The sequence below is a fragment of the Mustela nivalis genome, assembly GCF_964662115.1.
Source record: "Mustela nivalis genome assembly, chromosome: 16".
Classification (NCBI taxonomy): domain Eukaryota; kingdom Metazoa; phylum Chordata; class Mammalia; order Carnivora; family Mustelidae; genus Mustela; species Mustela nivalis.
The window spans coordinates 29,890,347-29,908,067 of NC_139035.1; the positions used below are offsets into that span (position 1 = coordinate 29,890,347).

General features: G+C 39.9%; 1 protein-coding gene across 9 annotated transcripts in view; it reads right to left on the bottom strand.

Annotated features, from left to right (window-relative positions):
• DNAH14 (dynein axonemal heavy chain 14) overlaps positions 1-17,721 on the bottom strand; it is a 348,451-nt gene that overhangs the window by 243,736 nt on the left and 86,994 nt on the right. For all 9 annotated transcript variants that reach the window (XM_082704493.1, XM_082704492.1, XM_082704488.1 and 6 more), the window contains 6 exons: positions 17,117-17,246; positions 10,888-11,164; positions 10,435-10,480; positions 10,256-10,353; positions 6,115-6,281; positions 4,972-5,316 (listed from right to left, as the gene is read on the bottom strand). In XM_082704493.1, the coding sequence (XP_082560619.1) occupies positions 4,972-5,316; positions 6,115-6,281; positions 10,256-10,353; positions 10,435-10,480; positions 10,888-11,164; positions 17,117-17,246 (1,063 nt within the window). The remainder of the gene's footprint in view (positions 1-4,971; positions 5,317-6,114; positions 6,282-10,255; positions 10,354-10,434; positions 10,481-10,887; positions 11,165-17,116; positions 17,247-17,721) is intronic.

The window sequence follows — 17,721 nt, forward strand, 5'->3', positions numbered from 1 at the left end:
GCCTAGATGTCTCTAATTTTTTGAACACTTTATTCTGTTTCATTATAAAGTAGATGCTCATACAAAAACTGCAATACAAAAAAAACTTCTTAATATAGAAAATACCTCTTACTGCGTCACTCAGAAATAACCACTGTTAACCACTCCACCCCCCGGCAGTTTCTATGGACAGCCTTTACAGCCAGAGAGGCCTGTTTGGAATCTAGCTCCAGAGTTTCCTAACTGTGTGACCCTAAGCAAGTAGCTTCACTTTAATAAACTTGGATTAAATAGTTTAGTAACAGGCTGATAATGGTGCCTACCACATTTAATTGAAGTCCGTGACCAAAACAGAAGATAGTAAACATAGCTATCTTGACTCTAACCACAAATCCCATTTAAATGCCAGTAAAAAAGGAAAGAAACACATGATAATGCTGATTTGTATCAAAAAGAAAATAGGTAATCCCAATTTCATGCAAAAAACAGATGGTAGAAAACATGTGAAATATACCCAAACTCCCTTTGTCACTAGCAGTACACTGTTAGCAAAGACAGATACGGATGCGGGAAGAAAGTCACAGACCAATTTCACTTGAAAGCATGAATGCAAACATCTTAGAATGTGCAAGTCAGTGCCCACGTGTGCTGGCACCAACCTAAGAAAGTCAGCTAATGTAATAAACCACATTAAAAGACTGAAGAAAACAAATGTGTGATTATTTCAAGGGATGCAGAATAAGCATTTGATAAAACACATGTATGACAAAAATACTCTCATCAAAATAGGGGAACTTCCTTAGCCATGTAAAGGGAAGCTACTCAACGCCTCAGGAAATACATAAAAACACAACTGGGGCCATGCAGGAGTCAGAGAGAATGAATAAACAACTTTCAAACCTGGTTCCTAAAAAAAATTATAGCTCAGGGGCACCTGGGTGGCTCAGTCAGTTAAGCATCAGTCTCTCGGTTTCAGCTCAGGTCATGATCTCAGGGTCTTGAGATCAAGCCCCATGTCAAGGCTCCACACTCAGTGCAGAGTTTGCTTCGACTCTCTCCCTCTCCTTCTCTCCTCCCTCCCCTCACATGCTCTCTCTCAAATATATGAATAAATCTTTAAAAAATATATAGCTCAGAAAGTTCTCTGGAATTCAACACCCTGACCTTCTATGTGCAGCAGTCTGGTTTGCAATGACTTAACGTTCATCTGGCGCTCACTAAGTGCCAGAATGTGTTTAGGGTTTTATAATCCCTAACTCACTTAACTCTCACAACCTCTCTAGGTTAGTCACTAATGTTACCCCATTTTACAGGTAAACTGAGGTACAGCAGGAATAAGAGGTGTTTCAAATAGTAAATGGAAAAGCCATGATTTAAAAAAAAAAAAAATCAGCTGAAGCTAAGCTGGCATACAAAAGAGGTTAACTGTACATCATGATGAGTTTTAACAAATTTATACACCTGTGTACTTACCACTGTAATCAAGTATAGAAAACTTTCATTGTCCTAAAAGAAGCCTTGTGCCCCATTCCAAATAACCTCCTCCTACTCCTGGCCTCAGAAAACCACCATCTGCTTGTTGTGACTACAGATTAAATTTTATTTGTCAAGTTCCATATGTATGGAATCATCCGGCACATACTCTTTTGTGTGTGGCTTCTCTTAGAAACATATTTTTGCAATCATTCCAAACTGTACGCAGCACTCGTTCATTCCTTTTCATTGCTGAATGCTATTCCAAGGCATAAATGCACCGTTTTTTCCCTTACTCATCTCTTGATAGATCTCAGGTTTTGGCACTTGTGGGTAAAGCCTCTACGACTTTGTGAGTACAAGTCTTTGTGTGGATCCTATTTTATTTTTTGTAAATAAATAACGTGGAATGGCGTTGCTGGGCTGAATGGTAGGTGGAAATTTAACATTACAAGAAATGGCCAGTTTTCCAATGTGACTGTGCCATTTTCATTGTCACCAACAATGTGCGGAAATTCTAGCTCCTCTGCACCCTTCTCAGAACTTGCTATTGGCAGTCTTTTCAATTCTAGCCATTTAAACATGTGGTTTTTACTTCCCTGATGATCCTGTTGAGAATATTTTGTATCTATTGGCCATCTTCAAATTATTGGTAACAAATTATTTGGTATCAGTGTTGTCTGCTGTTGTGCTTGGGGCTGAGAGCCGTGCTAGCCACAGCTGCAGCACTGGGGAAATAGTCGGAAACATGCAGTATCATACTCTGGTTCTTTTTGTTACTTCCAGTGAAATCTTAGGAGATGAACTTACGCTAAAATGAGCTAAGCAGAGACTGAGGGAACTACAGCTCGGATAAGAGAATTCTCCTCTGCCTTTTGCAGAGATGACCTGAGGATTCTTTAATCCAAAGGCTTGCAGAAGTTGAGACAGCAAACTGTTTCTGAGCTCTGGATGAAAGTGGTGGTTTCCAAGTGGCAAGCTTAGCAGAAGAGAAGACCAGAGCTCTTATCTTTAATCAGGCACCTTGGCTGAAGATGGTGAGATCCCAGGATTAGTGGGAAGCTCGCTGACACAAACTATTAAGGGTGTAGATTTTCTTCCCAAGTCTGTGTTCCAGACAGCCTCAGATATGGAACCATACTTTTAGGGCACAGAGGGATGTGTCAAGCATAGATAGCAGCTAAAAATATAAAGTTCTCCAGCTTCAAAATCATGTCTAAACTGAAGTGTGGAGTTAACCAGAAGCAAAGAGCAAAAAACTATTTTAAGAAGCAAGTCCAAATCTAATAACCAATAGCATTTCCTAAGATTCACACCAACAGGAGATTCACTGGCATACTTGGCCAGGGTCCAGCAAGTACAAGCCCATGATGCCCTGCTTGGATGAGATGGTCAAGAATACCAAACCTAGAGAGTCATCCTACAGGGCCTAACTGGGAGTCACCAAGGCAAGAGACCTGAGCCAGAGGCTGACAGACTGGCCAACCACAGAGCTTACTCCACCCTCAAAGAAAGGAACTCTCAGTATTTCTATCCAGTAAGATTCAATATTTGCACTAGACCACCTTTGCTGTTTCCCCACTTACTTCTTTATAGGATGGAGGTTTCGGTTATACACATCCTGCTCCTTCCCCACCATCTTATACTGGGCAAGTGGGGCCTTTTACCGTCTTTACTTAGAGCTCACCTGAAGGCTAAGCGCCACGTTGCACTTGATAGAGTGTGCATGGCAGCTGGGTGGGGGCAACACTCACCCCCACTCCCATTGTCTCCATGTGGCAGGGGACCCCACTCATCCAGTCTGGCGGGTGGCCCCTCTGCCCCACAGTTACTTCCTGGGAAGACAAAGTGACTCCTGTGACTGCTGAGTTTGGAAGGAGAAGGTGGAGAGGCAGAGCCTAGACCCTCCTCGCAAAAGCCCGCCTGTCGCGGAGGGTACACGTTCCTCTCTGCTCACTGCGGCCAGGATGCTGGTCATGTTTCAGGGCAACCAGTGCTGAGGGGCTAAGTCTCTCCCTAACTCTGAGCTTCAGTTTGGGGAAGGTTCATTTTAAGTAAACAGAAGCCATATTCTCCAAGGTGTACTTTAATAATAATAAAGGAAATAGTTTAATCTCTTTTTGCCTTACTGTGCTGTCTTCTTTCTCAGTCGGCTCTACCGACTGGCAGATACCCTAAGTCTGATGTGAAACCCAAGCCATTCCATCTTTTGCTTGCTTTCTTCAACCACCGAGGAAGAGGAGATTACGAGGGGCCAACTCAGGTCCTTCTGCAGCAGCGGCGGCGCTGTAACCCAGCGCAGGCGATGACAAGGGAAGTAAAACGGCCAGGCTGCTGCTGCAACGTTTCTGTCTTTCTGCCTAGAGCATGAGCACAGAGCCTGTGGGGCAGCAGCCCTTGTCACAGGGAGCAGAGCAGAGAGAAGGGGAGGCCTGGCTCACCAACGCCGAGATATCTTTTTGTATGAGGCAAAGAAACTGCTGTATAATATACTTTGTTTGCTTGTTTTCTAATACTTGTTGGGGAATCTAACCCTAAGTGAAATAGAGAGTAATTCTATGTATGTTTTAGGATTGCTGTGGTTCTAAAGATAGACAGTTCTCAATCCTCTCTTGACCTCTCCGTAGCATCAAAAACTACTACACGTTCCCTCTTTCTCGAAATACTCCCTTGCTTCCCTTAGTCTTCTCAGAGAGGCTGCGCCCTTGCAGGGGCTTTGTAGGCCGCTGTCCGTCTCGCAACCTCCCGCATACTGGCATTCTTCAGGCTTCTGATGGGGGGTTCTCTCCCATCCTCACCATACACATAAGCAGGCACCTTCTCCTGAAGGACCTCAAAGACCACTCGCACACCAGCCCCATGCACGCGGGCTTCTGGCTTGGACTCCCTGTTGGTGGCCAGCCCCGCACTCCGTCCAGGTCCGCCTGATGGTTACGCAGTAAAGTGCACTCTGTTCTCCCCGGTCCGGGGGCTGCAGCCCTGCTCGCCCTGCGGCCCAGCCCAAAAGCTCAAAGTGTCATTAATTCCTTCCTCTTCTTCCTACAATCTGCCAGTCACTACATCCTGTCCATTCCATCTCTGAAACAGATCTCAAAGCCATTTGCTTCTCCGACTCCACACCACTCCTGCCCTGGTGTGAGCGTTCATCCCCTCTTCCCTAGATGCCACAAACAGCTTTCTTCCTGTCCTGTCCCACTTTAACCCATTCTTTACACTGCAGCCAGAGTGGTCCCTACAAAAACGTAACTTGTGTTGTGTCGTCTCCATGTTTACAAGTTTTAGGGATTCCCAACAGGGAAAAGACAGAGCGAGGAACATGGGGTGCCATTCTAGAAATGGCAGACAGAGAATGTTTTTTTGAGGAAATGATATCAGATCCGAGACCCACACAGGTGTTAATACACATTAGAATTTTCTGAGGATGACACTTATCATTTGGATTTCCTAAGTACATATTCTAAAATAATAATCTAATAATCATAAAGATTCTCATGCAATAAGAATTTCCAAAATACTTACTTCCAGTAGATTTGTATTCTTCTTTTCAATTACAGATCGCAGGAGGTTGTGGATCAGATGTAGGACATTCTCAACATAGGGTAAGCATTCTGACTGATAACTGAGACTTATGACTTTGAAAATACCAATGCGTTTCTCAACGGCCATGTTAATAATATATTGAAGATAGTTTCTGAATTTAGCCAGGATCATTTTAAACTGTGTTGAAGTCAGTTCATCCACCAATGAGATTTTCATGCTCATGGCTTTGGCCTTCTGTACCATGGAACAGTATTTTATAAACTTGCAACTGTAAACATTAACTTGCCCCATGCAATTACCAACAACAGTCAGGAGCCTGGCAATCTGTAAACAAAGTGTTGACAAGTCAGAACTGGTGACAGTAACTAGTATGGGCTGACAGGCTGGTGGCTCTGTCAGAATATGTATGAGAATAGCTCCCTATGTCCATTTCGTGAAGAACCCACACTACAGAATTGCGTTGGAAACCTAGGACTTTAAGAAATTTCAATGACCTTTTTAACATTTAGGCCATTTTTCTTTCTAGTCAGCATGCTGTTTGGAGGTCATGTATCCCCATGCTTGTCATCCTGGTTAGGGCAGATGCTCCGTGGGCAGCCCCACACAGGGGCAGGTCCGTGGGCTGTGTGACCTTACCCATTCCCAAGACACAGCTCCCTGTCCAGGCAGAATTTGACCCAAGAGGAGAGGATGAGATTCTCCTGTGACTCTGAACCACAATACCCAGCGGGATCATAATGGGAAGTCCCAGCCACCGCAAGTCAATGCACTGCCAAGTCAGTGTCAGGAGGGAACCATATAAGAGAAAGTTCCTTTCATAGCAGAAGTTGGAAAAAACAAAAGAGGTGAACAGAGCCGGAAGCCCAGGAGCAGGAAGATGGGAAGATGAGATGGAAATGACACCTCCATTGTCATAAGTTAGGATACTCAACAAGTATATATATTTATATATAATAAATAAGTGTATATATATATAAATATATAATATATGATATATATTATATATATATAAATATATATATATAATTTTTTTTTCAACAAGTCCCGTTAGTCTAAGAATCTCAGGGGGTTTCTGCTTCTAGAGCCAATTAGTCCTTGAGAGAAACCATTTTTAAAACTTACTTTACTTTGGTACGTAGGATCCATTTCAAAAAGGATCTGACAATCTGGCCATCTGGCTGGCTTCTTATAGGCCATTCCACTTTCAGTCTTATTAGGTAAACTTGTAATTAAAACCGATTCAGTAAAGAGAGACAGGCGAGGATCTTGGCAAAGAGGAATAATCCTGGCTAAAATACAGAGTTCAGAAGTTAGTATTTTTAGGAGTCCCATCAAAAGCAATATCTTAAAATTATCCATGAATCTAAAACTACTGGAAACTTGGGCTGATTTATTATGAGGGCTAGAGAGTGTTCTGTACTGATAAATGGAATCTAAGACAAGTGTAAAAGTTTGGATTTTATGGGAACAACAGACTCACTCACAGGTACTGGGTGGTGGTGGGTCAAGGCATAATTAAAAGAGAGGCTGAGAAAAAATTATTAAATTGAGAAACAGCTGAAATGTCTGTGCTATATGATGCCATGTGGAGAGCATGAATCCAACACAGTGAGGAAACAGACACACAACCGCCACCACCAGCAACTCACACACAGTCTAGCTGAAAAACCAAGGTCTGTGGGCAAAAACAAACACACGAACAAACAACAAAACTTCCACCTACACTTCATTATGCGAAATTAACTAAAAATCAATTATATACTTAAGTATAAAGCACAAATTTATAAGTATTCCAAGAGAAAATACAGGAAAGATCTGTGACTTTGAGTTAGACCAGGAGTCTGTAGATACCAAAGCATAATCCATAACAGAAAAAAATTGATAAGCTGCTATTAAGAAGGTTCATTCTGTGAGAAAGAATGAAAAGATAAGGCACAGGCTGGGAGATAATGTTTGCAAATCTTGTGTCTGATAAAAGACTTGTACCCAGAGTACACATAAAGACCTCTTGTAATAAACAATAGGAAACAAACATCCCAATTAAGAAAATAAGCAAAATATCTAAAGCTCTGACCACAAAAAATGTACATAAACATATGTATATAAGCATATGAAGAGGTGTATATGATACATATAGATGAATATACATAAGATGAATATGTATATGAATATATATAGGCATATGAAAAGATGAACAATATTAATCATTAGTGAAATGCAAATTAAACCACAGTGAGATTATCACTGCTCACCTATTACAATGGCTAAATTTTTTTTATAATCGGACAATAAATACCAAGTGCTCACAAGGATGCAGAGTGACTGGAACTTTATGCAGTGTTGGTGGGAAAGCAAAATGATACAACCATTCTGCTCTCATAAAATTAAGCATACACCTACCATATGACCTGGCAACCTCACCCATGGTTAACAACCCAAGAAAAAAGAAAACTTACGTTCATCCAAAAACCTACATGGGAATGTTTACAACAGTTTCATTCGTCCTCAGCCCTGGACGCAAGGGGACAAACGAACTGTGGTTCATCCAGACCCCAGAACACAGCTCAGCAGGAAGAAGGGATCAGGCTCTCGTTTCCTGCAGCAATATGGACGCATGCGAAGTGCATTTTTCTACGTGAAAAAAGCCAGAACCACTTTCTGACGTTTGGGAAAAGGCAGACTGGTTGCCAGAGCCAAGAGGGTGTAGAGGAAAGCTGGACCAGGAGGGGCCGCACGGAGAAGCTGGGGATGCCGGCTGCTCAGATGGTGCACATCGAGCTGTCGAGCCCATGCACAGGGAACCTCACCAGAGGCAAAAAGGATCTGACAATCTGGCTATCTGCCTGGTTTTATCCTGGTTTTGAAGAACCAACCAGGATACCGGGAGAACCCAAGACAGAATACTGCCTGGGACGAAGTAACCTAGCTATGCTACAAATAAATTCTATAACCTCACTCAAGGGGGTGGAGAACAAGGAAGCTGACAAGGAACTTGGGAAAACCATTTTGTCTGAAAACAAGGACAGAGGGGAAAAGAACAGCACACAAACACTGCGCGTTAGCTGACGCATTTGCTTCTCGAGAAGGTCAGAGCAGCAATTCTGACCTGACCTTCCATGTGTAGGACACAGAATTACCTGCAATGATGCTTCCCACATGGACTTCCCGGTTCCCTTCCCTGCAGGACACCCCTGGCAGTGCCCCTCCTGCAAGTCACATGCATGCCCATGGCTGGGGCAGAGGATGGACAAGGGGGACCTGTGGCATCCTGTGGCCCCACAAGCTACAACAGGTACAACAAAGGGTTAGGGTGAGGTGAAAAGGCACAGGACCCATTTGGAAAGAATCGTTCTGCAAAAGCAAAGCCAGATAACTGGAGCACCAAAATAAGTCACAGTAATACTCTGTTACACGCCTAAGATGAAAACAAGCATCCGTAAACCTAGAACATTTCTGGGGGAGAAAAGAAGTTCCAGAATTACAACAATATAGTACTGGTTCATGAGTTACTGACAGATCAACTACACAGTCCACAGATAAAGAAACATACTACAATATAATAAATGATAAAAGTAGCATTTCAAGCCAGTGAGGGTGTGGAACGGATGGCTCAGTGAGTGGCACTGTGACAGACAGATCATCAGTCATATGGGAAAAAATGACAAGTCCACACAAGCCAAATAAATGTTAGGGCAACCAAATATTTCAACATAAAAGTGAAATCATAATAGAATTAGAAGACAAGTAGGAGAATGTTCTTATGATGTGCTCACTGGGCAAGCCTGTCTAATGAGGACACCACATCCTGGAGCCTTTTCTACAAGGCTCTGCACATCTTGTAACTATTAAAATAATGTTCTGCATGGCAAAAATATCACCATAAAATCAAGCCAAACAACCTACTAATTTTTCTTAAAACTTGTATTAAAAATTTAAGATTCGGGACGTCTGGGTATGTCAGTTGGTTGGGCTGCTGCCTTTCCTCGGTCATAATCCCAGGGTCCTGGGATCGAGTCCCACATCAGACTCTCTGCTCAGCGGGGAGTCTGCTTCTCCCTCTGCCTCTGCCTGCCATTCTGCCTGCTTGTGCTCTCCCTCTCTGACAAATAAATAAATAAAATCTTAAAAAAAATTAAAGATTCATTTTCTTAGTCCAGAAGAACCACAGATCGGTAAGAGAAAGACTTTAGCCCCATCAGTTTCCCTCTCATGCAATTATTCTGTGAAAAGATCCACGGAAGACTCAAGCTTGCACCAGACGTTAATGGCAAGACCACACATAGTAACAAGCATGTTTAACTTTGCACTCATGGTTAAACGTATTATTGCACATTAATGGAATGGAATGGAATACTGCAAAGCCATCTAAGTGACAATTATAAGAGCACACACAGCAATGTGGAAAATATCTACAATATATTGTTAAATAATAATACAATATGTGAAATATAAGCTTCACTAATGTATGCCAATGAAAGTAAAAATGCAAGGTGCAAACAAGTGGCTGAAATGATGGGGTGATCAAGATGTTTTGTTTTTCTCAGGTAAATATATATGCACACCCATAAATGTATACATACATACACATACAAATATGTACACAGATCACTGAATCTATATTTATATAAATAAATAGCTAAATAAAGAAATGGATCCACTAATTAAGGAGTGGCAAGATCCACAAATAAATGCTAAAATCAGTGGACCAAATTTTCAGAAGAAACAAAGATATCCGACCATCTCAAGACATCCCTCTCCAAATTTATTAATAACAAAAGGAAATATAAACATTTAAACAGTTGACAAGGGTTGTGCTTTTTTAAGATCTTTATAAGACTTAGATCGTGGAGAAGGGATAAATTCATTGGTCAAGCTAACAATACCCAGGTACTTTCAGAATATATACACATAGCTAGAGAAGAACTAATAAAAATCTGTTTAAGATGGAAATAATATCTTTGTTATGATATAAGATATGCCTTATTTAAGTCTCATAAAATTCTGTAGTATATCATTGAAAAAATCCAAACTTTAGTCTATTATCCTAATTCCTATCTTTTATGTACTCTTTGGATATATGTGTAATTCACACATTCTTAAATAATCCCAAGTTCACATTGATTGATCCCAAAGACTGGGAATTTCTGATCTCCTGATACACTGTAAAGTGTGTCACTTCTCTGGGTATAAGTATCAAATGCCTACATCTAAGAAAATATTGCCAAAGAAGACAGTGTATCTATTTAAACTTTAAAATACTTACTTATACATTTTTCAATGTCAGTCACCATATTTTGAATTTTTATTGAAAACTCTAATCTGTTGGGAGCTAAGGAGAGATTTGTAGCAAATTCCAAAAATCTGAAAAATAAAACTCATTTCAGAAAAATGCATAGCTAACGTAAATTATAATTACTTGTAATTTTAAAAATGTCTACTTACTCATCATGTATGTATTTATTCTCAAACTCAGTCATGATTTCTATGCCTATAAGAATCCATTGAAAAAAGAGAATAAAACATTGATAGATATTTAAACCAGTTAAATGCCAAATGAAAGGTAGTGTTTGAGCAGGATACCTCACCCCCAGATCCTGATGGGGTCCAAGAGTCTGAATTGTTAACAAGCATCCCAGGTGGTATTCATCCTCCCGGGGGGTGGGGGGTTCCTCAGGTCCCCACGAGTGAGAAATGGTATGAGTACGGAGACCAAAATGAATGATGGTGTTATTACTTACATGCACCACAAATAATCTAAGTTTATGTTCATGTTGCACATTCTTAATATTTACAACTTAGTCATGGATCATATGTAAACTGCTAGAATTTCTCTCATTTGTCTTTTCCAGCTGTTAGGCCGTTTCCCTTCATTCTTACCAGCCTCCTTCATCTTACCTGAAAGAGTTCCTTCCAAGTTGGAAGAGACATTTTCTGTTTTCTGCATTAGTGGCTGCTCTTCACTGGAGTGTCTTATGAGACAACCGACTTCATTTTTTGATGCCTCATCTTCACATGACTCAGATCCTTCAGAGGACTTGTCAGCCTCATGAGAGTTCTCTGTGGAACTTTCTGAAGAGCCACTCTCTTCGGGAACGCTCAAGTGTAGAGCTACTTCAAATACCGGTGCATATACTTTTCTCAAATCCTCATCCACTTTAATACTATTCAAAATCTAATGAACAGACATGTTAGGATGACAGTGACAATATGTAATGGAAAGAACATTCCTTTAAATTAGGATGATGCAGATCTAAATTTTAAATGATCAATAATTTCAGTATAACTGAATAACATAATATTAACATGTAACTGACACTTGCATGTTAAAATAAGCTAATGTAAAACAGAGGATACATTATAATGTATAGTTCCCCCCAGAAGACTGTAAGTTAATGCCAGAGTAGCTAAATAGTGATCATTGGAAAGATTATTAAAAATAGTTATGAGTTAAAAGATCAGGAGCAGGACCCAAGAATCCTTTTTTTTTTTTTTTTAAATTGAAGTATAGTCAACAGGTACACAATATATTGATTGAGCAATTTTATACCAAGAATTTGAGTCATTTAAAAGCTGAACAGGAGATGTTACTGTGTACTCCACATTAAGAATTACGAGTCAAGGGGCGCCTGGGTGGCTCAGTGGGTTAAGCCGCTGCCTTCAGCTCAGGTCATGATCTCAGAGTCCTGGGATCGAGTCCCACATCGGGCTCTCTGCTGAGCAGAGAGCCTGCTTCCCTCTCTCTCTCTCTGCCTGCCTCTCCATCTACTTGTGATTTCTCTCTGTCAAATAAATAAATAAAATCTTAAAAAAAAAAAAAGTATTACGAGTCAGGAATATATTTCAAATCCATTTCTATAGGTGCTAATTTCTCACTCTAACATACATATCCTAGTACATGTATCCATCCCCACCGAGAAATAACCGGAATAGTTTACATATAAATATCTTACTTAGACAATGTGTTTGCTCTTAGGCTCTGTCTCGACATGGGTTCTCCACTAATGTACGGATCCCTCAGAGCCCACATACAGCCCACTGTTCTGGAGGTATCCATTCTCAGTGGTCACCTAGGCTGCCTGCTAGAACCTTGACCATTCATTTATAAATAAAGGCAGTTAACAGTATAAACAAACACCATTCACACTCTATTAAGCTGCTGAGGAAAGAGTTTTGAGTAGATGCTGAAGGTGATATACAATCCTTAAACATTCCACACAAATAAACGGGGAGTTTCTATGGGATGATAAAAAGCTTCTGCAAAATGGGTAGTGCTGATAGTGTCCCCCACTGTGAATGTACTAGTGCCACTGAATTTTATGTGCAAAATGGTTAAAATGGTAAATTATAAGTTATGTATGTTTTATCACAATAAAGAAGTTCACAGACAATTCCAAACAAATATATAATGTGTTGTATAGCTTCTCTGGAAAATAACTTCTAATTCTGGTAATGACTGGACCTCAAACCCTATATAACTTCTAATATTATAGTATATAAGTATTTGCATAGAACCATTCTTGAAATATGTATACTGTACTTAGTACTTGATACAGTATATTTGGATCTATATCAAATACAGAAGTATACTTGATAAGTATACTCAGAACATACTATACTATTTGATATAGTTACTATTTGGTAAGTGTTTATCATGTCCTAGGCACTACAGTAAATAAGTTACCTTTACTTCGTCTTCACAGGAACCCTGAGAAAGAAATTATTACTCTCATTATGTATAAAAAGAAACTCAGACTTGGGAAGTTTATATTAACTTGTCAAAGGCTACACTGCTAGCATGTAGTCAAGGCTGAAATGTATTGTGGGTCTATGACTCCAGTTACAATATGAAGTAGGGCTTGAAAATCTTTTTATAGTAAATTTTTTGGGTATTTTTTTATGCCAAAAATAATGGATCAGCAACTAGACTGAGTTCCTCAAGACTGCACATTACAAGAGAGAAAAGGCTACAACTAAATTCTACAGTATGCAGTGGGAAATGGGGACTTCTCCCACTTTAGCCCTGCTCTCTCTCTTGAAAGTCAAATCTAGATTTCCAAAATCCTAATAGAAATATTGTCACCTGATTGCCCACAGGTACCTCTGACTCAACACATCCCAACATAAAATAATTATCTATCTTTTTAAAGATTATTTATTTATTTGAGAGAAAAAAAGAGACCGTGCATGCACAAGCAGAAGGAGGGGCATAGCCAGATGGAAAAGCAGGCTCCCCACTGAACAGGAAGCCTGTGCAGGGCTGGATCCCAGGATCCTGGGATCATGACCTGAGCTGAAGGCAGATGCTTAACTGAGCCATCCAGGCCCCCATTAGCTATCTTTTCTTGGACTAGATATTAGAACGAGGTAAAAAACTCAGTCTGTACCAACATGAATTTAGTAAAAATAGGAGAGAACCAAGGTCAGATATTGGAAGGTGAAGCACGAGTGAGATGCGACTGTCAGGACTGTGGGCCAAAAGTGGAATCAGGCACACACACGAGATTTATGCCAGCATCACAAGGCTATCTACATCAAATCTACTCAGAAGCAAACTGGAAGATCAGGTTCAGTGTTGAATTTTAAAACATGTAAATTAAGAATTTCTATTACCAAAGATCTATACCCAATGTTAATGGACAGGAACAAAGCCTGGGTGGCTCAGTAGGTTAAAGCCTCAACCTTCAGTTCAGGTCATGATCCCAGGTGTCCTGGGATCGAGCCCTGCATCGCACTCTCTGCTTAGCAGGGAGTCTGCTTCCTCCTCTCTCTCTCTCTCTCTGCCTGTCTCTCTGCCTAGTTGTGATCTCTGTCTGTCAAATAAATAAATAAAATCTTTAAAAAAATAAAACAAAATAAACAAAGAGTCAATGTCTGGAATACCCAAGAAAGTCCTAAAAATCAGTAAGAAACCCAAGAGAAAAAATTGTTTGAGTATCAATATGCAATTCAAAAAAGAAAAGTAGAATATGTGTATACTATGTAATAATCAGAATACTATGTAACAATCAGAAACGATAAATTACAAGCATTCTTGTGTTTATGTGTGTGTATATAGACTGGGTTCCCTGACAGGCAGGACATAAACATTAAGGAATGTGCCTGGGTCAATATGTGTGGAAGGAGAGAAAGCAAGCAGGGTGGGTAGAGGGGAAGGCTGGGCTGTTAACACAGGCCACACCACAGACTCAGCCACGCCGTGGGGAGCTCAGGAGCTGGAACAGGCCTTCAGAGTTTTTTATACCCTTGTCACAATTAATTGTTCATTGCATGTGGGTCTCCCCCCAAAAGAGGCATGACCTTGAATAAGAGGGCTGCACTTGAAGCCATGTCTGAAAAAAGGGACAGCTAAAGGCTATCTGCTGACAACACTCCCAGCAGCTGGGGGACACATCCCATGCTGAAGGCATTTAGTGGCATGTCACTGTGCGATCTGAACCCAGACCCACTGATACGTGATACGAGTCTTGACAATTTTGAGTGAGAACATGTGCAGATGCAGTGTTGTACTGACACCCGAATATTCCAGTAACCAATAATTTATTGCAAAAAATTTCACTGTGAGCTATGGAGGGTGGAATGAAGAATGCACACAAAAAACAATGCATTAAGATTTACATTTTCATGGTATAACAAATGGTTATGGTTTGTATTTTATAAATAGTTTTGTAATTCAGTAAGAAAAAAAATTCCATCAGAAAAATGGGAAAGAAAATTAAAAATTCATAAAAATGAGAAATACAAATGGCTAATGAGCATGAGAAGAGTATCCAAAAATTAAGACCAGTTTATCCCAGATTTTAACTGTCAATAAGCAACAGCCAGTATAAAATAGGATACATTTAAAAGGCAGTCTTTAATAGAAATTGGTGTAACCTTGTCTAAAGATACACTATGCAATGCAAATGGAAAACCATGAAAAGGTCCATAGTGCTGATTTAATGAAAAAATGAAAGCAGTGCACGTTTTTTATCTAAAAATATTTCTATTCTAAAGTGTTCATAAAGAACTACTAGAAGCAACTAAAATAACAATTCCCTTGCAGTACAGGCTGGAGCAATAAAGCACATACAGACTAAATCCACACACACACACACACACACACACACACTACACAAGATTTTTATGGGAAAAATTATAAAAGAGACTGAAAGACATTAAAGAAGACAAATAAATTGTACAATCATATGGGAAGACTCAATATCATAAAATATTAACTCTTCCCATCTTCTAGGCGATTTCAATGAAAATCCAAGCAGGGTCTGATTCTAAAATGTATATGGAAATGCAAATGTTTGAGACTAGACAAGACACTCTTAGAAAAGGAGACGACTTATTTCAAAGCTGGGCCATTCATCTGGTATGGGATCAGCACTAACCGGCAAATAGATGGAGGCAGAGTAATAGTTTGGAAACAGAAGACACATGTGTATGGAGACATATGATAAAGAAAGAGCCACTGTACAGATCAGCAGGGAAAGGATGTAAAGAAACTGTGCCTGAGTAACAGTCACTGATACAGAAATAAGCGAAAATGAATCCTAACATACACTACACTCCGAGATTTAGAAACAAATGGAAGGATGGACTCCAGAGCTTTTATAAGAAAATAAAGAATGGGGCACCTGGGTGACTCAGTCATTAAGCATCTGCCTTCGGCTCAGGTCGTGATCCCAAGGTCCTGGGATTGAGCCCTGCGTCGGGCTCCCTGCTCAGCGGGAAGCCTGCTTCTCCCTCTTCCACTCCCCCTGCTTGTGTTCCCTCTCTTGCTGTGTGTGTCTCTCTCTGTCAAATAAATAAATAAAATCTAAAAAAATAAAAATAAAATAAAAAAATAAAGAATATATTTATGAGTCAGAATGGTAAATAATTTCAAACATGAACACAAATAAGGGGACAGATAAATTCTATTACATTGAAATTAAGAATTATTGGTAACAGAGGTGCTTGGGTGGTTCAGTTGGATAAGTGTCTGACTCTTGATTTTGGCTCAGGTCATGATCTTGGGGGCTTCAGACTGAGCCTTGTGTCAGGCTCCACACTCAGCAGAAGTCTGCTTCTCTCTCTCTCCTCCTCCTCTCTGCCTCTGCCCCCACTCCTGCTCGTACTCTCTCTCCCTCAAATAAACAAATCTTAGAAAAGAATTATGGGTAAAAATACATCAAAAGGGAATAAAAATAACAAGCCATCTAGTAGGAAAAGATAACGGCAATATAGATGTGAAAAATTCCTACAAAATAATAAGAAAAATCAATCCAGGAGATTAATGAGCCAAAATTTCCAATAACCTATTTTTTTAAATACACTACTACTAAGAGAAATACAAATTAAAACAAAAAAATGTAGACATTTTCCCTTTTTACCAAGCATACTTAAAATATTTTTTAAAGGAAAAAATGTGTCAAGTATACATATTATATACAATGCTATCTCATAAAAATGCTGCTTTTGCCAAACAGGACAAGCATCTACCACATAAAGTTTAATCCCACTAAAATACTGTGTTGGGGTGGGGTGGGATATAATTCTTGATGGCAAGAAAAGATTTCCTAATGGAAATTTTTCTAGGATTCTGTCAAGATTTTTCATATTTGTCTTGGGTCATTTTTGAGTTAATAACAATGAAAAAAGTACTCTGAAGAATAGCAAACAGAGGTATACAGTAGTGGGGGGCTAAAGGGAGTAGCTGCTACTTTAAAGAGTGTGGTCTTTCCTAACCATTCCCTTGTAAAGCAGGATACAGTATCACTCTGCATTCCCTTTTCTTCCTTTGGTTTTCTTCATAGCACCCATCACTTCATTATCTTCTCTCTTGGCAGAATATAAACTCCAAGAGGCCAGGGGCTTGTTCAGCCCACCGTTGTAGCCCAGTGCCTAGCTCAGTGACTGGTAAATAGTAAGTACTCAGTAATGCATGAACAAACGAACCACCTGCATTAAGTGTAATTATAGCTTTCCATAGTAGGAGGGATGTCTCTGTGTGTGTGCATGTGTGTGTGTGTTCATGCACGTGTGTATGCAAGAGATTGTGAATGATCATAAATCATATTTTTAATTCCCCCAAATTCCCAAACTTATTCATTTTACACCAAAAATCTATGCTTATATTTTTCAAAGACCATTTTACCTCGTTAATATCCGCTTCTGTTTTTACTTCTGACTTTAAAACAGAAGTGACACGTAAGTCTGAATCATCAACAACTTCTTCATAATCATCTGTTATCTTTTCAGTGACAGAAAAGACATTCTTGTATAATCTAGATTAAGATATAAGAAGGAAAAAACATGGTCTCTCTAAACTTTCATATCTTATTAATATCCACGACACCTAAATAATTAGATATTCCACCAGAGAAGATATGTACAGACGGTCAATCAGTACAAGGTAAGATGTTCAGCATCACTTATCATCAGGGAACTACAAATCCAGGCCACAGTGAGCTATAACTTTGCACCAGTTAGGACGGCTACTATTTTCTAAATGAGGGAAACAGTAAGTGTTAGTGAGGATTAGAGCCCTGGCACTTGCTGTTGGGAATCAGGCTAGGGCAACTACCCTGGAAAACAGCAGGAAATGCCTCAGAGAGGTAACATGCGGAATGGCCAAAGGATCCAACAACTCCACCTCAGGGCAAATACACAAAAGAGTTGAAAACAAGGTCTCAAACAGAAATTTACACATCCCTGTTCATAACACCATCATTTACAACAGCAGAAGATGAACATGACCCT